The 24,459-nt window shown below is 42.0% G+C and overlaps 2 protein-coding genes across 7 annotated transcripts in view; one reads left to right on the top strand and one right to left on the bottom strand.

Moving 5' to 3' along the window:
• The window catches only part of MKLN1 (muskelin 1), a 679,793-nt gene that overhangs the window by 277,128 nt on the left and 378,206 nt on the right, over positions 1 to 24,459 (top strand). The gene's annotated exons all lie outside the window — the stretch shown is intronic.
• On the bottom strand, positions 496 to 22,132 carry RBM17 (RNA binding motif protein 17). Of its 5 annotated transcripts, none has more exons than XM_048933825.1 (12): positions 21,956 to 22,103; positions 19,983 to 20,123; positions 18,525 to 18,641; positions 17,721 to 17,887; positions 16,582 to 16,676; positions 15,636 to 15,692; positions 13,157 to 13,298; positions 11,452 to 11,603; positions 10,707 to 10,783; positions 10,225 to 10,323; positions 9,649 to 9,721; positions 496 to 9,520 (listed from the first exon to the last, which is right to left on the bottom strand). In XM_048933825.1, exons 2-12 carry the CDS (start codon positions 20,103 to 20,105, stop codon positions 9,417 to 9,419), a joined length of 1,206 nt encoding a protein of 401 aa, XP_048789782.1. In that variant the 5' UTR covers positions 20,106 to 20,123; positions 21,956 to 22,103; the 3' UTR covers positions 496 to 9,416. The 5 variants fall into 5 exon arrangements, with proteins under 5 accessions (XP_048789782.1, XP_048789780.1, XP_048789779.1 ...); XM_048933823.1 differs by having other exon boundaries at positions 7,322 to 9,520; positions 16,582 to 16,679; positions 21,979 to 22,002; XM_048933822.1 differs by having other exon boundaries at positions 7,323 to 9,520; positions 16,582 to 16,679; positions 22,045 to 22,132.

Here is a 24,459-nt window from a genome sequence, read left to right as displayed (position 1 = left end):
GGTCCCTTGCACAGCTCTGGGCCCCAGTCTCATGTTCTGCCTGCAGTAATTGGCTTTTGGGTTTGAGAAAGAAAGGCCCAAGAGCACTATAAGGAACTGGACAGTATTTCCCATGAGTGATCTGCATGCAGTAAGTACTGCAGCAGTACCACCCACTGCCAGAGACATACCTTAGTGGCTTTCCTGCAGATGCCTGCTCGAGCAGGTTCCTAAATGTGATCGTGCTCTTTCCATGCAAACCCAGCCTCACTTCTCCAGGGACATTTCCATTGATTTCCATGGCTTTGAACTGTTACAACACTCCTCCAGCACTGAAGGGAGAGCATCACACTGAGAGAAACACCTACATCCTTATTCTGATGCATCCAGGCTGACAATCTATTCCTTCTCACCAAGTCCCCCTGAAAGATGAATCCAGGCTCCATGCTTTTTCTTTCTGATTTTTTTTTTTTTTTTTTTTACAGATGTATGCATTGATTTTTATCAGTGCCAATGTCACAGTGCTCATAATACAAGAAATGATAACAACCTCGTTCTTCTTGTGTTTTTATTCAATGTTTCTTGAGCTTTGACTGAAAAGTGCTGGAGGAAAGACTATCAGGCTTTGTCCACAAATAAAGTAAACTGTTTCATAGAAATAAAACTAAGCAAAACACTTTGGCAAAGCAAAGTGACAAAGAAAATACATGAGTAGCACCGTGATAGATGGCCATATTTTCAGGACTTAATTTTTTTTTTCTTCCTTATTAATCCTTAATTCCTGACATCCTCTGAAGAGCTGAGCCTTTGCAGGTGAATGTGATGCTCCGGGGACTTCATTTGCAAAACCAGCTGTGTTGTGCTATGTGGTATGATATGCAGAGCTTTAACTGGTGCACTGTAGGTAGCTGGGCTGCATGTTCCTCTTTACGTTTACGTTTGAAGCAAATACCTGAATCCTGGTTTGAGTGCATTTCATTTCCATTTTCCTATCAAGGTCCTTATGTGCCTCATACACAGACAAAGAGGGAAGAGGAGCCACTGGGATCTATTCCAACTCACATCCTCTCCCAGTGAAGAGAATGCACCACTACAATTGCATAACTCCAGCGTTCTCCTGAAGTGCCTCAAACAACTCAAAACCCATCAATTTTTCCTTCCCATCCTCACAAGAGAATGCTGGAGGAGCAGAGGCTTGTTTTGCTAGAGTATCACTTGAGTTTTGGTTCACAGTTGCTATACAAGTTTTACAAGTTTGAAGCAGCAAAGTCCAAAAACATTACCCAGCTTTCTGCCCGCAGCAAGAGGTGGAGAGATCTGTGAGGAGCTGAAGACCTTTGCCTTGGCAGGACCATATGGATTCCTGAGCTGTCTCAGATGGAGGCAGGAGATCACACCTTAGAGACTGAAAGAATAAAAATAACAAAAAGGCTGTAAGATGGTAAGATGCTTAAAAACTGCTTTGGGAAAATCACATTCTTCCTACAGGAGAAAGAAGAGGTAGAAGAGAAGGGCTAGTTGTCTTCCTGTGAAATGCCTTGTTTTCTTTATCACTGAGGTTCTCTTGTGTTTTATCAGCCAGTGAAGCACATGCAAACTTCAAACACCGTTGCAAAGTCTCTGGCACCTGCTTTTATCTGGTTTATGTTGTAAACAAAATTTAGTACTGGAGATGCTACACTTGCTAGAAGATGTAGGGGAGCACCAGCCTTCATGCCTGCCAAAGCAGGGTCCTGCACAGGGAGCACAGCTGAAGGGGAGCACAGCTTCAGTCCCCCACCTATCAGGGTTAGGGTGCATTAATGCTGCATTGTGACCAGCAGCAGATGTACAGCTGAACTCTTGCATTCCTAAACTAACACAATAGGAACAGGGAACCAAGTCTTGTGCTTTGGGATTAACCTACTTACCGTTACTTAAGAAGAAACACTATAAATACTTGTGTGATGCAGAAACTGGAGAAAGAAGATAAGAGAGGAGAAATCTGCACAGGTGTGCATGCTATCCCTTCTCCAATTAACTGCTTTGTTTTCCTTGGGTCTCACCTGCTCTGATCTTCCTCAGTGCCCATTTCCCACCCCATGTCTGGCATACCCATGTCTCTCTCCTGAGGAATGAAGAAGTGGAAATGGTAGGTTTGTGCAACCTTCTCCAGCAGTTAGAAGCCCTGCAGACTTTCCATCTTCTCCTCCTTACCACTAATTTGGTTTGCAACTCAAGTAACACTAGACTTGTAGCAATAAAGAGCATGTAAAATCACCCTGCATATTGAAGGCATACAGCACATATACCTGCTGGCTTGTAGAAAGAGAAAGGCAGTCGTACCAATGTGAGCAGTCATTTCAAGAATGTTTCAGAGTTCATGGGTCCTTTGGTGAGGAGCAGAAAGGAGCAGCTTCCCATTTGTTGCTCCTGACACAAGGCATAAATACTGATGAGAAAGCATGGAGCTGCACAGGAGTTAAGGCTTCTATGCTCTGGAGCTGGCTAACATTATAAGCCAGTCAGCCAATTCTTGCAACATTGAAAAATTCTGCAGTTCTCAGAGGTAAAGTTTCATTTTCAAACTCACTGTGCAAATGCATAACAGGCACAGATATGAGACTTCCCTTGAGATTTGCCTCCTCTCTCACAGACCAGTCTTCACAGCACCTCAAAACATCCACATATGCATCTCATTCATTACTCCAAGCACCAGTGCTACCCCCCCTTCTCAGCTTCAGTTATTTCTCATGAGCACCACAGTAAGCCAGCATTCAGAAAAAGGAAGGGCATTGTGTCCTTCCAGGAGCTGCCTGCCCATCTTCAGCTGGGCTGTGCAGAAGTCCTGTAACAACCAGTGATCAGATGTTACTTGTGCTGTGCAAACAATATTCTGCAGAGACTGTTTTTCTAGGTTGTTTTGTTTTGTTTTTGGTTACAGCTGCAAGGGTCAGTCTGATTTTGTGTGTTGTGTCTCCTTTCTACTTACAGCAACGTGCTGTGAGGGAAAGAGAGAGATCGATCACGTCACCTATTTGTTCTGAGGTCCATGTGTTGAGCTAGAACCAAAATCTCAGTCTTTAGGAAAGTATGCTGGTGACATAAAGCTGGCTGCTGGAGTGACCAGAATAGCAGTAAGCAGTATTTCTAACAGAAGAAAATGGATGAAATACAACTAGGAGTAAGCAATTTGACCTGTTTACTCATGAAGTTGAATACTCAATACCTGCTCCTCATCAGTGCCTTCCTATTGATGGCTTTAGTCCAGTAACTCATCTCAAAGCCTTCCCATTTCTGAAGGTTCACGCAAGTTTTCCAAGGAGAGGGCAGCATGTGAGTCACAGAGGACAGGCCCTGAAGCAGTGAGAAAAACAACAACCATTCACATAACCCAAACTGCAATTAGAATGAAGTCTTCATAGAATCATAGAATGGCCTGGGTTGAAAAGGACCACAATGATCACCTAGTTTCAACCCCCCTGCTATGTGCAGAGTTGTCAACCACCAGACCAGGCTGCCCAGAGCCACATCCAGCCTGGCCTTGAATGCCTCCAGGGATGAAGCATCCACAACCTCGTTGGACAACCTGTTCCAGTGCGTCACCACCCTGAGTGAAAAACATCAGATTGCAAGAGAGAAGTCATTTAATGGAAGTCTTGCCTGTAGGACACATAAAGTTCTGAAGCTCAGAGTTATTCTCCAACTCATATTTGAAAAACCTCTCTTCCACAGTTCAGCACAGCAGAAAGACAAAGACATTGTCTCCTGGCTGACAGATCCAACATTTCACAAAAGCTCAGTTCTTTCCTCTAGCAAAGGGGAAAAGCCCCAGCTCAGATACAGACTGCCACCAAACAGGAGTCGGAGGTTGGCCAGTGGGTGGAAATAGAAGCAGTGGTACAACTCGTCACGGTGCCTGCATCTCCTGAAGGGTCTCCTCCTATATGCAAAAGCAGATTAAAAAACGTAGACACAGCCTGAAGAAACATGAGAGTTTTCAAAGTAGTTCCTAAGGGACTGTAAATTCTCATTTCTTTGCTGGCAGCAAATTAACAAACTGAGTGCAGTGCTAATGCAATCAAATCGCTATTCCTCTTCTAAGGACAAGTGTCATCACTTAAAGGTATGAATTCTTAAGAGTCCCATCATTATCACACAGCACTGCAGTTATTGGGACAGAGGGTGCTTGTAATCAACATGATTGGTTCTCTGCAATTGTAAGGAGCTCTTGATTTATTAGGGAAAGCAGCAAAATTACATTCAGGAAAATGTTATCAACACTAGATACGTCTGAAAGCAGCCCTCAGCTGTATGGATGCTCTTACTCTTTTCCAAAATTCTTTAGAGAATTTTCATTTATATCTAAGATTCTGGAGCAGCAAATTGTAGAAAAAAATTGCAGGTGTATGAGCAACAAGAAAATCATCAGCAGCATTCAGCATGATGTTGCCAAGGGAAAGTACGCTTGACCAACTAATTAACTTGTATGGTAAAGTGGCATAGTGGACAAGAGGAGAGCAGTGGACATTGTCTACCAGGACTTCAGGAAGGCCTTTGAAATCATCTTCCCTAGGATTCTCAGTGTGTCATTGATGGCTAAAGTTACGCTGGGCTGCATAAGGAGTGTGACCAGCAGGTGGTCACATGTGGTTTACTCAGAAGAGCCTCGAATACTGGGTCCAGTTCTGGACTCCCCAGTACAGTCCAGGATGGACATACTGGAGAGTATCCAATAAGGAACTGTGAAGATAAAGACTGAAATAGTTCTCCTATGAAGAAAGGCTGAAAGAGCTGGGACTGGTCAGCATAGAGAACAGAAGGCCCAGGGAGAATCGCATCACTGCCTACAAATACTTGAAGGGAATGCTGAAGGATGGGGATATGCTCTTGTCGGTGGTGCCCTGCTCTAGGACAAGAAGCAGTGAACACAAATCAGAGCACAGGGGATTCTTTGAACATCAGGAAGCACTTTCTATGCTGTATGGGTGACAAAGCACCCAGAATGGTTGTAGCCCCACCCCTTGCAGACCTTCGAAAGCTGCTTAGAGATGGTTCAGGGCACTCTGCTCTGGGAGTGCCCTATTTAAGCAGAGGTTGAACCAGACGGACCCAGAGGTCCCTGCCAACCTCAGTCACTCTACAATTCTGTGAAATTAAGGGCACTGAAGGACTTGCACTGATAGTCCAGTAACATTGATTTCCCATGAAATCCAGAAAAGAAATCTAAGCACTTCCTGGATCTTGGTGGCGTATCACTTTTCACTACCAACTCTATCTGGCCATGCCTCTTCATTGGTACATCTCAAACTGGGAAAAAGAAAAAGCAAATAATAATAAAAAAGAACCTATTTTAAGTGCTATATTCCTATTGCTGCATCTGCTGGCAGAAATGGAAGAAGCAATATTATTTTACCATCTAAAAAATGTAATTTGCAACACGAGGTAAGCTGCAACTTACCTGTGCGTGGATCAACACAGCATGGAAGCAGAATCACCTGTAGAATTAACAACTTCAAGCTGATTGAGCAGAATTGACAACTTCAAGCTGATTGAGCCGGACCTGAAATTTCAGCCTCTTGCTCCTGTGGTTGACATTCCTGTTGCTGCTGCATGGCTTATCTCAATTTCCTTCTCTATAAAATCAACTGCTTACTATTTTACTACATCACAGTTCTGTCTCACAGGAAAGAGCTTCAGAAGTACAAAGTGTATTATTTTGATGAATGATGGGTAATTAAGGAAAAAGGTCATTGTAAAGTCTGACTAAGTTTAAGGCTAAGAGCACTTACCATTTTCTGCCTTTAAATAAAAAGCAACTCCTCCAGGAGGAATTTTGGTTTTAGTTGCATAGTTGCAAATATATGGCTGAAGGGTATAATCTCAGCTCTGCAACCAACCTTTTGCATGACCTTGGGCAAGACACGTTTTAGCTGTCTCCCCCCTTCTTTGCACAGCTGTTTAGATAACATTTTGAGGCAACAACTCTCATCCTTCATATAATATTAGCACATCAAGCTTACATTTTGACAACAGTAATTTAAAACTTAACATTCCCTGTGAGCACAAGGCTCATCAGATTTCTTTAGTCTGACACTAAGTGGGCAAGTGATGAACTGACAGATGAAACTCAGCATAGGCTAAATACAGAACAGTGCACATAAGAAAATACAGTTGTAACCTATGTTCATAATGATGGGCTCTGAAATAGCTGTTACCACTCAGGAATGAAACCTGGAGGTTATAAACACTAAAAATGACAAAGGCATCAAGTCAATGCTTCCCTGCTTTTAAAATAACAATCACTGTTACAATTTAGAAAAGTAAAAAGGCAGCAAATGGTTCTGCCACGATGCAAATCCCTGTTCTTTAGACTTCAGGGTTGATAACACACTACGGACATCTTGTTCAGCTCCTGGCTGACATGTCCTAAATGTCCCTCTCAGCTTGCTGCTAGCATCAGGATGCTGCCAAATCTTCCTTAAGTAGGCATCTAATCTAGATTCTTGGAAGTAATGAACAGTTTGTGCTTAGCCTGAGAGGGGATTCAGTAATTCAGCACCTCAGAGAATCAAAGCCCTTACAAGGTAACACAGAATGAAAGTTTAACTTTAGGAAACCTGGACTGAAAAATATCAAACCTGTTCACTAAAGTAATATAACCAATACTGCACTGCCAATCAGGCAAATGTAACAGGCCACCATTCTATTAATTTTCTGTAATCATGATTTTCTAAGGCTTCACACAAAATGAAAAGTATTACTGCTCTAGATTACAGTTATGAAGCTATGTTTACAATATACCTTACAGAAAAAAAGGTTGGTGCCTAACTTCAAGTACAAAAAGACAAGGAAACAAGTGCAAGTAAAAGTTCATAGGTGTAACAGAACTCCAAGTGTTCTGGAGCTTTTTGACAGGGTGCTGACAAATGATGGAAGGAAAAAAGGATTCATAAGCAGGAAGAGCTGTCAGTGTTAAATGAAAGGGAATTTGAGAACCTAAAGTCAGTAATAACAGTTTCCAGAGGAGGTAGGAAGTAGAGAATTCAGAAACTACATTTTTTAAAGGCATGCAAGGACCAGTCTTATCTGACAAAGCCTGAGCCATCACATAAACATACATTAAGTGGAAGAATATGCATTTTCAAAAAAGAGAATACTTTTCTATTAACTACCTTAACTTACAAGTCACCTGTAAGACCTTAAACTAAGGACCATGATACGTTTGACCCTTTTCAGGCTTCCACGTCAGCCTCTGTGTCATTTCCTGCAGCAGCACCTAGAGGCCAACTGCTCACAAACCACACTCCAACATCACTAAACTCTGCTGCACCCAGCAAAATTACTTGCTACAAAGGAACGAAGCTTGAGGTGCAACTAAGGCAATGTACATCTGCTAACACCTCAGGAGGAGGTCAGCTGTCTTAGTGACCCCACGGTACAGATAAATACTTTTTACAGAATATTTGTGTCTCCCCTATGCAGATCACAAAACCAAAAAGCCCCTTTCTCTGTATTTACAGAGCTAAGTGTTAGGCCTTAAACACTGACGATGATCTTTATAACTAAAAGGCACAGAGGTTGCCAATAAAACAATTCTCAGCAAACAGAAGAAAAAGCCTGTACTCAGGAAACAGCTACTCATTCAGAACAGCAGTATTTGCTGAAATAAAAGCCAATTCCTATTTCAAGTTAAGTTCAGATCACAATAAATGGATTACCAGCAGGTACCTTTCCGCAGCATGACACACAAATTATTTAACTCTTGTAAGCAAATATATGCTAATTGCTGTTAGCATAATTTCTTCATTTTACTACATAGTAGAAAGGGCTTTCAAGCATATTGCTCAAGGTCAAAGAGAAAACTAATAACAGAGATAATAACAGAATCTGAATTCTGTTATGGCCCCAAGACCTGTGGTTTCAGCATTAGTCAGGCTGGTTCTTCACTTTTGCTGCAGTGAGGTTATCCTAATGGTGGATTACAGCCACTGCCAACAGTGGAAACGTGCCATAGAAGTGACCACCTTCTTGTGTAACAGGAGACAGTAAGGAAGCTGACACACAGTAGGTAAAATACAAGTTTTTTTAAAAAAAATTGCTTTCTCTTTTACAGGCAAATGTTTGTACAGAGGTTGTTGGAACACAAGCAGACAAAATAAGCGAGAAACAAGACGAAGGGTTTGTCATATGGATCTGCAGCCAAAACTTAATAAAAAGGCAATAACTGGAGATACTCACAGCACTGATCAACTACAGGTCTATATCCCCTCCCCCAGGTACATGTGTATAACAGGAAAAATACATCCAGCATCAGCTTTAGAACAGCTAAAATGCCATCAAAGCTCCCTTCCATTTTAATACCTACACAATTTTAGTGGCAATTGTAGATGCAACAGAGCACACAGACAACCACCATCACTGCACAGCCTTCTCTTGCCACCTCTGTCACATACTGATCCCAAACAAAAGGTGAACATGAAACCAGAGCAGAATGCTACATACTATTTTACATCAGACTGAAAAGAGCTGCAGTGTTTAGAAATTTAGTTTGTCATTTCATTTTTCTATGAGAATTTTCTTCCATTGCTTTCTTCTTCGGTATCAATCAATTAAAAAGTTAGTTACCTACATTAGAAGAATTGAGAATCTGATAGCTGGCCAGGTGAAAGAATGAGTTTCTCTCCATTCTATACACAGTATTTCAATAACTACCTGCAATCAGTTAACACTGGCTTTCTAGCAAAGACTGCCTGACAGCATAGAGCATCTGCTAACCGTCCACTCATTCTGATTCAAATGCTTAAGCTTTTTAATTTCCTTTCTCCTTTCAGTTCCCTCTATTAAACCTGTTTTCTTTGGACTTGGGAAGAAACACAAACTCACTCCTTGTTGCTTTAGTCTCCATTCTGGCATAGAAAATATTGTGCTGAAGTAAAAAAAAAACAACAAACAACAACAACAACAAAAAAACTACCTGCCAACTGCCCAACAACCCCAGATCACTCTGGTGTGCAGAGATGGAGGACTGACAAGCAAGAGAAATATCAGGAAAGAGAAGCATAATAGCACACAGTCCTTTTCCAGAGCTTCCCACTTACTGTGGACGCTGACCAGGAAACTGTGAAGAAGCACCAGAACAAGGAAAACAGGAATACAGACAAAGCATTTCCTCAGCAGTTGGTTTTCAAAATCATGAAGTCATGGATGAAAAGTTCAAAAAACCAAGGATTCCCAGAGCAATAAGCAGAATTGTGCAATTCAAAAACACACAGACGTGAATCTTAATTTCAAAGGGCTTTATATTACAAAAAATGAAGTCACAACGAATGCGAAAAATCCATTCAATGAGGCTTGTTTCCAGTCTGCTAGGAAAGCTACTTTCTCTTCTTTTTTCCCAGCCTACTGCTGAAAACACGATTGCCAAAACAGTGACACCTCGAGCTAGATTTTTAAAATCAAACTTGCTCTGCCAGATCCAGTACTCTGAACTTGTCCAGGTTGTAGAAACAAGCCTTCACCACTCGGCCGCCAAAGTATCTTCCATTTAGATCCACAACAGCTATAATTGCAACAAAAAACAGGTCAGCAAGCAGCAATTCAGTGACTAAAAATTTGAGTCTAATGAGTGAGACTTTGATCTCTTTGAGGTGAACACTGAAATTCATACGACACAGTTTAGTAACCTACCTTTAATTGCAGACTCAACCCGTTCAAACTCCAAAAATATTCTTACAGCTTCATCATCAGGGGCACCAGGAATCTGAAAGAAAACCCAAAAACAACAACAAAAAAAAACCAACCCAGCAGATCTGATTAGAATAGCAACAAAACCACTGTTCTACAAAGCGCTTTTTCGCAAAAGTAGAATGTAAAATTAAGCCAATATAATTCAATTCTCCAGTTGCCAAAGGGAGGTTGAAGACTGCTGAACTTGGGTTCTGCTTCTCTATGGAAACCTTTCAAATCAGCTAGGGTGAAAAGTTTCAGTAATCTAAACTTGTAAGCATCTCAAAGTAAAAGATTAATTTAGCAGGAGGAACTAAAAAAGGTTCCAAAAACACAACACTCAAGGACTTTGCTATTTCTGACATTCAGAGTTTGCACTTTACAAAAATTGGAAACATAGAATCACAACACAACAAAGGACCCTTTGAAATCCTCTAATCTATGCTGCTCCTTCACAGCAGCAGTGTGCCAGTCATGAAAGACAAGCGGCCAGTTCACTTTTGGAGTAGCCAGAACGGGAGAACGATTCTGTCTTACCTCAAAGATGACACATTTCCCAACCTTGCCATATTTTTCACATTCTTCCTTAGTTTCAACTTCCAGATCTTCATCCACCTCACCAGCACCCACCATATTCTGAAAGTTTAAACAATAAACCTAAGTTGTTGGATGCAGCCTGCATAAATAACAATGTAGATAAATCACAGATGCATGCAACTGTGACTATGAATAATTTAAGCTATTGTTTATCAGGTCAAGAATCATTTTGTCACATTCCAGAGCCCAGGCAGTTCCCTAATACTAAGACACTGTGACATGGTCGCTGCATAACCTAAACTAATGTTGATTTACAGTCACAAATTGTATCAAAGGAAAGCATACATTTGCTCCACAACACACAGAACACCACCTAGGTGCAGTTCAGAACTGTCCAAACTGCACAGAGTAACTGTAACAGGAATGCAGGTTTTAGCATTTAAATCAGTTGTGTATGGTGGAAATACCAAGACACAACTTACCCTTAGTAAGACCACTTTAGTTGGGCATTTCAGTATCTCAGTCAATGGATTAGAATCTGCTTTCTTGGTTGCATCTGCTAGGAAGAGAAAAAAAAGTTAATCATGGAATCATTTTAGACTAATGCTCATATGAAGGCTTTAATCAGCTTTTTACTGTTAGCAAACAGTGAAACAAAGGCCATTAAGTATAGTTTTGTACAGGTAGGAAGAGATCTTGTCGCTTCTTGGAAGGACAGTATGCACAAAAATCACTGCTACAAAGATCACAGACAACGTGCTATTTCCTTGAGGGAAATCATTCATGAGTTTAAAACTGCATCAGATCCTCTAAGAATTAAAAACCAGATCTCCTCACTTCCAACACTTGTGTTCAGGCAGAAGTGCTGTTCCAGTAAGTGGAGATGCAAACAACAGCAGGGAAATGAGGACATTATCTAACGCACATGATAGGGAAAAAAGCCAGCAGGAACACAGCACTGAAGTGAATACACAGATAGAAGGTTACAAACACTAAAGAAGGATGGCTAATAAGGGAGGATGAGCTAAAATAAAATAATTAATTGATCACTTTAAAAGAATGTTATAAAGGGAAGTTTCCACAAAAAAGAGCATGAGGCATTGTTCCAATTAAGCAGTATTTTCTGCTAGAACTAATAGCTAACAAAAATCCAGGAGCTTCCACTGAGCACAAACTATTATTTCCCACTATCATTTTCACAAATGTACTGGTGCAAGACAACATTACCTTTCTCTGTAGCATCTCCAACAATGATCTTGCCACCCCTCTTGCTAGTTTTCTCTACAGAGAGTGCTGTGCTCAGTCCTTGTTCGTGCTTTCCCAGCCCTTGGCCCTCTCTGAAACCATACTTCTGCATGATTTTATGAGCCACTGTCCCTCTGCAAAAAGGAAAGAAAAATTGGTTAGTAAAGGTTTCCTACAACAGTGTTGTCACTGCATTTCTCCAGAGTGTGCAAGTACTCAAAAGTTGCTCACACTTTTCCAAACACATTCAAGGTTCTAGTAGCAGAGCAAGTCACACATCATGCCAAGGTCCATTTAGTCCAGTTTCTGATCTCTGTCAGTGGCTGGTATCAAAAGCCTGAGAGAAAAGGTGGAACCTAATGTGGAACCATCTGCTTCCCACATTAGATCACATTATACTACCTACTGTTTTGAAGTGTGCATAAGGTCCAAATCACATAGTTTTGCCAGCACTTCCTATGACAAACCTGGATATTCTCAGTATTAACTGACACAGCTCTTCTTCCTGAATTTTCAAGAGCTTACTCAGGTAATAATCTCCAATCTATTAAAAATACCATCTTCATTGGCATTTATTTGGAGCACATACCTGGCTAAGCCAAGGCATGAAAGAAATGTCATGCTACAGTAATTCACACCACAGTAAATAATCTACACTAAGTCACCTCCATTCTACCAAGAGGCATTTAAGATTGCACAGAAAACACTGGATCAGTGACTACATGACATATACAAAGGCCTGGCTACATAATGCTTGAAAGCTGAAACATTAAGCCACAGGATAAACAGTAGTCAATTGTATAGACAAAATATTTTCTATAGCAGCACCTCCTTCAATGAAGTTCCCAGTGCAGTGCTAAATAGAGGAGGTAGCAATACCTCAATGTGTTCCCCAGTACTACTTCAGTTCCATGGTTTGTTGTTGTTGTTTGATTATTTTTTTTAAACACTGCCCAGAAAAATGATGTTTCTATTGAAAAATGGATTGAAAAAAAACTTCTCCAAAAATAAATGTAGTGTAACAGTGTAATAAACTACGCTTTTATGGCTGCATTTCGTCCTGCATCCAGTTTGGATCACATCAAATCTGCACTTCTGCAACACTCAGTATGACTGAGAAGAGAGCACACAGCTAACCATGACACCTTTCAAATGAGGTCTCGGGGCTATTTTTAACTATACATTTGACTTCACTTTGCCACCCACTGTAGAAACACAAGCATCACACACAACAAGGACGCCAGGCAGAAAAGTAAACGGACAGATTTGCAACCACAGCTGCTCCCACACTCGTGCAAATATGCTTTGAATGTCTGAAGAAACAAACTGCAGTTGAAATAGGCACATAACAAAATTAGGACAAGGCTGGAAAAGAAACCTAGTGGAACTGACAAGCCACCTTTGCTTTCCTGCAGACTACATTAGCTTGGATTGTACAACCCATAAACGCTTCATGCTGGAACGTGGCTTCAGAACTTGTCTTGAAAACACAGCTCTCTCAAATGCAGTTCTCTCATTCAAGTCAACCCATTGCTTTTTCTGTATCCTGTCAGTTCTGTCTACATGCACTCAGGCTAACCATATACACACAATGTGTTATTTACTTTACTGAAAACTATTTTAACTTTCCATTCCTGTCACCTTCTAATGCTTTTTTCCACTAAGTGTAAATATGTCAAACATTTACCCCATGTTAGCAAGGAATGAGTTGCTAGGTCCTGTGGGGCTACGAGGTCTGTCTGGCTCATCGTACACTGGAGGAGGAATGGCTGCTTTGGAAGATGGTGCCCGAGGTCTTGACTCATCTTCGTATGGGAACGATGCTACAGCTGAAGAAAAGAGACATTTGCTTTGTCACTAAAATATGCTGCATGTTACAAATGCTACAATACTATGCTTTCAATTTCAGCTCATTTAGAGAAAGATCTCTATCACAGAATCACAGGGTTGGAAGGGACCTCAAGGATCATGAATCTCACCTCCCCCCTGCCACAGGCAGGGCCACCAACCCTAGATACTAGACCAGGCTGCCCAGGGCCTCTACTTGCAAACTGTACCTTTTCTGCTTTATACAAAAACATCTTTCACATAAACCCAAACCAGAAGAACGTTTCCTATGCACACAGAGCTTTAACACCCCCTTATCTTCTTCCCCTTGCCCCAAGATTTAAACTTACAGTTATTCTGGATTTTTGTCATAGAACAAATCATGAGTTTACATACACATCATGCATGTGTAAGTCTGTAACACATTCATTAACTTCTTACTTATCAAGCTGAGAAAAACATTAAGCAGCCACCTGCACCACAGTGAGTCTATCCAGACAGGGGACAAACAAACCCAACGTTCCATTCATCAGAACACAATTGTGACATTATCTCAATACACACATCTTAGGCCTAAAGGACTGTAAAGAAAGCATACTGTACACTTACACAAAGGAGAAATCAGTCTTCCAAAAAAGAACCAGCACAACTCAAAATATTTATACAGATCTCTCTGATAATTTCTGAACTGACACAGCATGGGAAAGAGACACATATCATACAGATTAGATTAGATTACTATCTTCCACTGAGAAGTCAAACTGAAAAATGTAAAAAAAAAAAACAAAACAACCCCACAACAAAAAACCTACAGTACACTGAAGAAAACACACAGAACACACTTTTGAGTGTATTTAGGGCCTTTTAAACTGAATTTGTTTCAAATTATCTTATTGTGAACTACCGTTTATATCTTTCCCACTATGTCATACGTGAAGTTTGAGAACACTGATGAAGAAAAAGAAAATGCTATCTAGAATCAGAGCACCTCAAGTTCGAAAGGACTCACAAGGCTTTGAGTCCACCTCTCAGCTCCACCCAGGACCACCCAAAATACAAACCCTAGGTCTGAGGGCACTGTCCAAACACCTCTTGAACTCTGGCAGCTTGGTGCCACCCTCTGGTGCAAAGCTTTCCCTAACAGCCCCTGCCCCAGCTCCGTGCTGTTCCCTCTGGCCCTGCTGCTGTCACAGAGCTCAGCACTGGCCCCTCTGCCCCCAGTGCAGAGCTGTGGGCTGCCATGAGATGGACTGAACTGCTGCTGCACTTCTGCTACAGCGCTGTTTTCTGAGGTTTTGCCAGTCTAGCTTTGGGTATCAAGTAACCAGCAGCACAAAGATTTCTTTGTAAGCTCATCTCACAGAGCTCTCCCCTCAGGATATTTCTAACATTTCCAGCCTATATTTATTTTTCCTTGACTCTACTCAATCGCTCCTAATTATTTACTCAGGACAATTTCTGTTTCTAGTGTTTACACACTTCAAATGCTTTCACTATTGTATCACTCATTTACTCTGCCAACCTTCCATTATTTTATTTTAAATCTTCTTTCAAATAAAATCTGGAAAGTCCTTTACGTGCACAGCTTAATTATTTTTAAGGACATAAAACAACGAACAGCACATTGTGTCACTTAAAAACTTAATTAGACATACAAAAAGAGCCCCGAGCATTTTGTTCTTACAGCAAGAGTCTGCCACCTAGTGGAATACTGCGACCTTCAACCTGAGTTCATCGAGGACAACCCTTCTGCACGTGTAATTCTTCAACAGATATTATTTGCTTTATCTATTACTATTAAAATGGAAATAGGAACTTATCTTTTGCCTCTAAAGTAAGACCTTCAACGTTTCAGCTTTCACACAAAGATGAGAGCTGCTTAAGAGGATTTTTCTGAGTGTTCTTTGGTTATCCCTCAAAGATCTTAAAAGTTGCGTTTGCAGTGCCTGATTGCTTTAGAAAAGGGTCATTCATAAAGCACCTCTGAAAGCCGAGGGCAATGGAAGAATTCTCTCTTCATACCACTGAGGTTTTTCATCCACCTTTCTGCAACACCACTTCTTTTACACCACAAATGAATAACTGGACACATTTACAACAGAGCAGCCTGCTAAACCACTTCTACAGCCATACAGAAAGAATCCTTTAGCATAGAGACAGGAAACAGTATTATTATGGGTTCCCCACAGCCTCCCTGCAGTCAACAATAAACTAGGATAAGTAATCAGGCAAGAAACAATCACTTGAAAAGAATAGCAGGATGACTTCACTGAATAGAAAGCTGAGTGAGAATTAAGAAATACTACTGCTTTCAGAGAACAGGATTTTGTTGTACTTACGTTCTTTGTCCTTCTCAACCAGAGAAGTAGGTGGTGCAATTGCAGCTCCTCCCATACCTATGAGTAAAATGGAAGAGAACATGTTTGTGTCATTATGTTCTGCTGCTTGGAACAGCTGCACTGAGGTGTAACACAGCTGCTGGCTCCAAAAGTAGCAGCAAGAGTGTGAGTGATATGAATGAAAAGCACATCAAAGAAGATCACACTGCAGTCACGTGCTGCATGTTGTTTCCAGAGTCAATATATTGCACAGAATTTCAAAAGTAAAGGCTACAAGGGAAGCAAACCTTCAGTCCTAGAACAGTTCAATTAAGCCAATACTCTGCTCAAGTTTGACTACACTTACATAAGAGAATGGTACAAAGCCCCTTCCCTATTTTAATATGCAGCATTTTAAGGTAGCCATTGACTTCCAAGGCAGAGCCAATATTTTCCATGCCCATGTCAGAAATTTACTTTTCTAAAATAAATCAGACCTGAATTATTCACTCAAATTGTTGCTGTTGAGAAGAATGAAATTTCATTTGGTTTGTGCTAAGGTATCATCCCAGCACGTATTTTGCTAACTAGTTCTAAGAGCATTCAAATCACCAGCAATGGTAAGCACCAGTAGCGAAAGCTCAACAGTGATTCTCATGGCTTCATTTTATTCCACGCTTTCCCTCTCTCCTGGAATTCCACACCGTGCATAAAGGTAAAATAGGTATTGACAAACCAGTGGAAAGCCACAAATAATTGAGAATGCACCTCCTCCAAGGAAAAAAAAAAAAAACCTGTATTAAAATAGTGATAATGTAATAAAATACTGGGTTTACTCCAATGGCTCGAATGTTAACAGTATGCCTCTCAGCTAAGAGAAATACAAAATACATTAAACCAGGACTGTGACCGTATCCTCCTCCTCCCTGCATTTTTCTCCTATTAAGAAAATAAACAGCTCTCTTACTTCTTTTTCTTCTCTCCCTTTCATAATCTTCATCTTCATCAGAATCTGGATCTGGTCTTCTTGAAAACCCACTGGCTTCATGTCTGTCTTTACGTCTTCTAGGAGACACAGCAAGTTAGGATAAGAAACGATTCAAGTCTGCTTTAACTTACGATACTGCCTTTGCCATGTGAATTTAATGGCATTTGGCCAATCAGATTAGCATTTTATAAAGTGAAAGTAAACACCCTTTTAGGTTTTTTTTGTTGTTGTTGGTTTGCTTTTATCTTTTTTTTTTTGTAAAATAAAAAATGGATTCAAAACAAGATCATTTTCCACCTGCAAATCAATCAAGGATGAAGTATGGAAACGAAGAAGCCTATGAATAAGTGTAGCCCAAGCTGATGACACTCACTGACAGACTATAATGGGAGAGGTGCTGGATGCAAGCAATAGCAAGGTAGCAGAGACATGAATTAATCACCCTGCATTGAAGAGAAATTCAAATTTCAAATTCCTTTCAAATTCCCCACCAAAGGCTATCTGAAGCAATATTTAATCAGTCAGTGTTTAATGAAAAAAAAAATCCTCATGCTTAAACAGTGTAATTCCACAGACTTTATGATTCGTACTACGATGAAGCTGCTTATTAGTTTCACTTAGAATAAGCAAATGTAACCTTATTTCCTGGCTGGCAGATGTCTTACCACCTATTTCAACAGAACTTTGAATCTGCATTCAACCTTTAATAAGATTAAAGAGATTTCTTATTCCACAGAAAAAGCACTGAGCTACTTAAAGATTTCTTCTGGCCAGAAACAAAAGAGAAATAAATACAGAAAGTATGCTTCAACTGAATGCAGAACATGAAGTAACTGGCAACTATGGTTCATAAAGGCAGTGCTAGCTATGCCTTTAAAACTGGAATGAATTCATAGGTCAGTGTGAAGTACGTGAAAAGAGAAAAGATGATTTATCTCTGAGTGTTGAAAGCATTTCTGACGTCAGGTTACACTGACATGAAACACTTCAAAAATAATCTTATTTGCTAAACCTAAAGAAATTTCCTGACACTCTTCAGGGGGATAAAACCAAACAGACGTACATTTAACAGCCTATTCTTCACCTAACTGCCAATACGCCACACATTAATGCCTTACTTTTCTCTCTCTTCTATTTCCTTTTGCCTCTCCAGCTCACGCTGCCTCTGTCGTTCCTCTCTTTGCCGCTTCACCACTTTTTCATAATCATTTGGAAACATGGGATCATACTCATCTGCCAGAGGAATCAATACATCTCCTGCAGAAAAACCACTAGGCACGGGATCCTTGAAAGAGAAAAAGGAGAACAGGGATGTTTGTCAGCTGAGATCATAGAATCACAGTCCTGGGCAACCTGTTTCACGTGTCCCTGCTTGAGTAGAGCTGTTGGACCAGATGGCCTCCAAAGGTTCCTTCCAATCACAGCTGTATCACTGTGATAACCATTTGTATCATTACACAAGTCCAGTTCCAACACTGGTGCAATTACAATTACCTTCATTATTTACCTGACCAAATCACCATTTTGCAAAGTATTTTGAAGCTGTCCAGAAGAGATATGATAAGAACAATGTTCTATTTTAATTGTACATTCAACAGGATGCTTTCATGTTGTACAGAATCATAGAATCACTAGAATCACTCAGGTTGGAAAAGACCTTAAAGATCATTGAGTCCAACCTACCTGAGAGACCTAACCATACTACCCTAAAATTAGCATCACATAGAAATCTGTAAAAAGCTGAAATGCTCATTAATTTAAGAACCTGTGAGTTGAGATTCCAATTCTGGAAAACAATCGGTTCTTTTAGCACTCAGAAAGACCATTTAAAAATAAAATGCAGATGGCTGCCAAAGTATTCCAATTCAGAGACATCTGTTAGCAGATGGAGCCTATCTGCTTCTTGAGTTAATGGTTCTTACCTTTAACCCAGCTGCTACATGAGGCGGTGTGTCCACGATCTGTCTTTCATCAGAAGAACTCCCTCGCTTCAGGTCAATCACTGGAGCAAGTACTGTTGTCTGCTTGGTTCTCTGACTCTGAAAAATGGCCAAAACATAAAATGCCTAAAAAAGCTACAAAAACCATTTTCTGTCTTTTGTTTCCTTTCTATAAGATAACAAAATAGCACACTTTCCTCCTTCTAAGCAAGAGAGACTTTGCTTGTGCATGCACTAAAACACACAACTAAAATTCACAGATGAGTGAATGCTTTGCACCAGGATGAAAAGCACACATTAGAAGCTCAGGGGATCTCTTCAGATCAGGTTGAACCTAGCAGATTTTTTTCAAGAAGGGTCTTAAACCTGTTCTGAACACATGCTTTACCATCCAGTAAAACGTATCGATGTATATTTTCCATTTTTCAAACATGCTCTGTTCTATTACTGCTGTTCTATTTCATAGAATCACAGAATGGCTGGGTTGAAAAGCACCACAATGATCATTGAGTTTCAACCCCCTGCTATGTGCAGGGTCGCCAACCACCAGACCAGGCTGCCCAAAGCCACATCCAGCCTGGGCATTTGCACACATACAAAGAAAATACCTAACACAGCAGCCATTTCAAATTTCATTCCCACATATTGCTCCAACTAACAGCAAAATCCTGCTGTTGATTTTAGCAGCGTAAATCAGCATTAATTCAACTGAAAAACTGCCATGTCTCAGTAATCATTTCCTATCTGTACCAGTATTTAAGTAACCTCACTCTAGACCTTACAGATCACAACGAATGTACACATATCCTACATGAATCAAAGCAGAATAACAGTACTGTGTAAAGCCACGAAATGAAATACTGACACAATAAAAGAGCAGAAAACAGCTCTGTTGGAGTTTAAGCTCAAGGAATTGGCTTGCACTACTTCTCCCTTCCATGCACACGCACAGTTTCTCCAAGAATTTCTAATACACAATGATTTGTACTTTAGCACCTAAGGCCCTTCAAACAGAAAGCATAAATCGATGCAGATATATAAGTAATAACTCTATAAAGAATGACCAGAATAAGCAGCACTGACAACTTTCAAGAGCAGCACGATCTTTACTTACACTTTAAACGAGAAAAAAAATAATTAACCTCATTATTTTCAATGTTAAATGTGAAGATCAGCTTTTGGCTCAAGTAGTAACAAGATTTGAGGCTCACAGCAAACACCAATTCTTTGTTAATTTTCATCTTGCCATACTTCCTTGAACAGACCTGAAGGAAATGCATCTTTTGTGCCTCCCACCTGTTTTGTGAGGCCCCTTGCTAGAAACCCACAGACAACAGGACAAAATCACCTCAAATCTGTATTATAAGGTCATGAACTCTCAATGATCTGAGCATGAAAGAATATTTAACAACAGGAAGCAAAATTAGGAAGAGTCCATACCTTTGCTTGAGTCAAAGCTGCCTTCTTCACCTGCAGTTGAGACTGTAGTAGTTTGAAGTTTTTAGACCAGCCTTCTGTTTTGGAATCGCTGGTCTCAACTCCCAAGTCATCGTAAAGTGACATTTTTTCTTCAATTTAAAACTGGAAAACAACAACAAAAGGTAAATCAGATGATGTCACTATGCCCAGTGCCTAGCTGCTGCTATTTCGGGTATGTCTGGTCTTGTAGCCTTTAGATTTTAAATATCCTTTTTTTTTTTTTCCAAGCCAGAGAGAATTCCAAGCAATAACACTGCTGGTTTTTGGTTGTTTGTTTTTTTTTTGCTGCACAGTAGCAGACATACAGGACCTACAAGTAAGACTGTGCAAAAATAACCACCTTAAAGGCAATGAGTACTCTTCAAAGTTGATAGGTGTTAAAAACATCCTAACTTTACACTTCCAGCAGTATATATCAATAATTTCAAGTTCTGAAGTTGCACTGTAACCCAGACCAATATCTGGAGATTTACAATGAAATTCAACATCAAGTGCATCACAATCCTCAAAACTTCAAGATCCAGACAGAATTATTCTCTGTTGATGTTAAAATTGATACGCACAAACATATCAACACTTCATTCACCTGCTTAAATACTGCTACTTTTTTGCCTCTCTGCACATTCAAAAAGGGTATCTTACTGTAATTCTATTTGCCAGAGTATTTTCACAACACTTAAAGGCCTTGCAAATACACAGGCATACATTTATACAAAATCAGCAAAACAACATCAGCAGCAACGCAAAATGAAATATATCACCTTGTGTGTTACTTCATCTAGCATGAAAGGCAGAAGGAAAAATGTGAATATAAAGAGAAACCCACCACCTGTGGAACAACCTGTAAGGCCATTATTTAGTCTCGATGAGGCCTGGACTATAGTCTCTCCTGCCAAGAGCTTCAGTTTGTTAATTTACTGCAATATAACTGATGAACAGATTGCAGTGAAATTCTACAGATTCATCAGCAAGATCTTGCTTTCACAGATCTGACAGGGAACTCAGCATATCGGTGTTCTTTGCTAAAGATACATCTGAGATGCATTTAAACTTAGGGGAAAAGTCTCAGGTAGAGTTGACAGCAAGCCCCAAAGGGGTCACACTCAACAAAAATAAAAGGCAAACAAATGAGGTTTTATCTTGCAGTGGAATAGGAACAGCCAGGGCTTGGCAGAACAGAGTTCACTGCAAGATACTGGAGAAGACAGGATTATTGGGGGGTTATTGCACGTATGGGCACGAGGAACACCATACATACAGGAACACAGCACAAGGGAACAAGGGGTGGGCAGGGTGAGAACAAGGTTAGAATACGAATTCCTGACTGCCGCAGGGAAGTGCAGTCTGTGAATCACAGAATGGCTTGGGTTGGAAGGATCAAGTTCCAACCCCCTACCACAGGCAGGGCCACCACACAGAACTGGTATGAGACCAGGCTGCCTAAGGCCCCATCCAACCTGGCCTCGAACACCTCCAGGGATGGAGCATCCACAGCCTCTCTGGGCAGCCTGTTCCAGCACCTCACTGCTCTCTGTAAAGAAACTCCCCCAAACACCCAATCTAAACCTTCCCTTCCTCAGCTTAAAACCATTCCCCCTTGTTCTATCACTGTCTACACCAGTGAAGCAGGAGTTCTGCTACTCCGGGGCAGATAGCACACACCTGGGGTACGTTACTGGACAAGTATAAGTAGACAGGACTTTGCACATCCAATTTGAAGGGGATGGGCTGCAGCACACCGGGGACCGAGGCAGCAAACACAGAGCCTGTAACCAGCCACGCACAGCCTGCCCCGCAGGCGGGCAGAGGGCCGAGGCCGTGAGGCACACAGGCCGCGCAGCGGGGCTGAGGGGCCCGACCCCCCCCCCACGCTAGGCCTTCGCCCCTCTGAGAGGAGCAACCCGCGGCCGAGGACCCGCTCTTACTCCACCCACCTCTATGCCTTCCCTACCCGCACCCTCGGAACGCGGAGCGGGTTTCCCAAGCGGGGTGTGCCGGCCGAGGCCCGCCGCCCGCTGCTCACCCGTCACCGCGCCGCCGCCATGAGCCGGCCGCTGAGGCAGCCGGGAACGAGTCCCCCTCACGGCGACTGCGCCTGCGCGCTGCCGCCCGTTCCGCTCGGCCAATGGGGAGCCGACCGCACCGCGGCGGCGCCGCCGTTGTAGCGCCCCCTGGCGGCTGGAGGAGGGAGAAGCATCCCTCGCCTCGCAGAATGGCCAAGGTTGGAAGGGACCTCAAGGATCAGGAATCTCCAACCCCTCTGCCTCACGCAAGGCCACCAACCTCCACATTTAATACTAGACCAGGCTGCCCAGGGCCCCATCCAGTCTGGCCTTGAACACCTCCAGGGATGGACGAGGCATCCACAACCTCTCTGGGCAGCCTGTTCCAGCACCTCTCCACTCATAGTAAAGAATTTCTAATTGATGTCCAATCTAAATCTTTCCTCGCTCAACTTCAAACCATTATCCCTCGTCCTGCAGTTATCTACCCCTTCCAAAATTTGATTCCCCTCCTGTTTGTAGGCTCCCTTTAGGTACTGAAAGGCTGCAATGAGGTCACCCTGCAGCCTTCTTTTCTCTGGGCTGAACAAGCCCCGCTCACTCAGCCTGTCTTTGTAGGGGAGGTGCTCCAGTCCCCTGATGGTCTTCGTGGCTCTGCTCTGGCCCTCTCCACCACCTGTCCTTCCTGTACTGGGGGCTCCAGACCTGGACACAGTACTCCAGATGGGGCTTCACAAGAGCAGAGTAGAGGGGGACAGTCACCTCCCTGTCCCTGCTGGCCACCCCTCTGCTGATGGAGCCCAGGATACCATTTGCTTTCCAACTGCAAGAGCACACTGCTGGCTCATGTTCAGCTTTTCATCCATCAGGACCCCCAGGTCCTTCTCTGCAGGCTTCTCTGCCTCCATCTTCCCATCCCAGTTTCGCTCCAGCATACACCAGTACGGAGTGACCCCTCCAGAGACAACCTCAGTCCTGTCTCCTCCCATCGCTGTGGCCTCAGGGAGGCTGCTTTCTGATGCAGGAGGAGTCGCTGCCATTCCTGACATCCCTCTGCAACTGGAAGCCTGACAGTGGAGCCCACTCCCACCAACCGGAGTGTCCCCAGTGCAAAATCCTACAAAGACAGAAATGAAACGGTGTTTCTGGGGCTTCTGGCATGGTCAGGGCACTTGGTTAGGACTGCCCAGTGATGTTTTCTGGAAACAATCAAGCATGGAGTGACAGTCCCTGCAATTTCACAAGATGCCATTGACTCTTTTCGGAGCCACGCTGAAGTTTGAAGTGGAATTAGGAATTCGGTCGGCAGAGGGCAGGGCTGCATTCGTTCCCAGTGCGAGCTGCGTTTCCCCGTACGTGGTACCACATTTCTCCATCCTAATTTCTTAAAAGATCTGTGGTAGCTTACGGAGTGAATGATCTGTCTGAGTGGGCATTCAGCTCACCTCCAAACCTTCCACTCGTTATTCAGGGCCTTCATTTTGACTGTTGGCTTATAGCGGGCAAATGGATCTCCAGCCCATAAAAGACAGTTTCAAATGAGATGATCAGATGAGGTGAGATTTCTAAGAATTGCAGCCACTTGCACCACATGACAAAGTGGTGGAAATAGATAAACACGCAGCCCTGTCTGCAGAAGAAAGCAAAACACCAAAGCAAATATTGTCATTTCATCCTCAATATACTGTGTGCACTATCTATCTCTTTATTGATCAGAAAGGCCTTATCTCCAGTACTGCTTTCATCTGTGATACTGTGCAACCTATTTCCTTATGGTTAGATGAAAAAGTAATGCCAGAGAGTAAGGCTGCTGCTTTGAGAAGAGCTGTTTCCAAGTTCTGGACTCTTCCCCTGCTATTTCTGCTGTCCCCTGCTGAGCAAACCTTTCTAGGCAGTGCATTTCCAGATGGATCTATTTTAATAATAGCATTGAAAGTGAGAAAGAAAATGCTCTTCAGTTTATTTAACGCATCTCCCAAGCGTTTTTTTTTTTAGGATTTGGACTAGATGGCCTTCAGAGGTTCCTTCCAACTCTAAGGATTCTATGATTCTATGATTTAGGAGGAAGTTTTTCACTCAGACAGTAGTGACACACTGGAACAGGTTGTGCAAGGAGGTTGTGGATGCCCCATCCCTGGAGTCATTCAAGGCCAGGCTGGATTTGGCTCTGGGCAGCCTGGTGGTTGGCGACCCTGCACATAGCGGGGGGGTTTGAAACTAGATGATCATTGTAGTCCTTTTCAACCCAGGCCATTCTATGATTCTATGGTTCTATGTTTCTATGATTCTATGATTCTGTGATTTCCCCTTGCCCTAGAAGTGCCTGCATTTTTAAAGGAAGGAGATGATATGAAGCACATTTCTGTAGCTCTGTGAAAGAAAGAAAATCAGCAGGATACTCGAATGCTGATTTTACAGAGACAGAATCCCATTGA

This window comes from Lagopus muta, chromosome 1 (genome assembly GCF_023343835.1).
Source record: "Lagopus muta isolate bLagMut1 chromosome 1, bLagMut1 primary, whole genome shotgun sequence".
NCBI lineage: Eukaryota > Metazoa > Chordata > Aves > Galliformes > Phasianidae > Lagopus > Lagopus muta.
This window is presented reverse-complemented; position numbering and strand designations above follow the sequence as displayed.

Bases quoted from the DNA above. Each gene is read 5' to 3' on its own strand.
- RBM17 (XM_048933822.1), bottom strand. From the start codon at position 20,105: ATGTCACTTTACGATGACTTGGGAGTTGAGACCAGCGATTCCAAAACA. The intron at 17,888-18,524 runs GTAAGAACCATT...TTCTCTTTCAAG, and splicing joins ATGTAGCAGCTGGGTTAAAG to GATCCCGTGCCTAGTGGTTT. The intron at 15,693-16,581 runs GTAAGAGAGCTG...TTTTACTCATAG, and splicing joins AAGGGAGAGAAGAAAAAGAA to GTATGGGAGGAGCTGCAATT.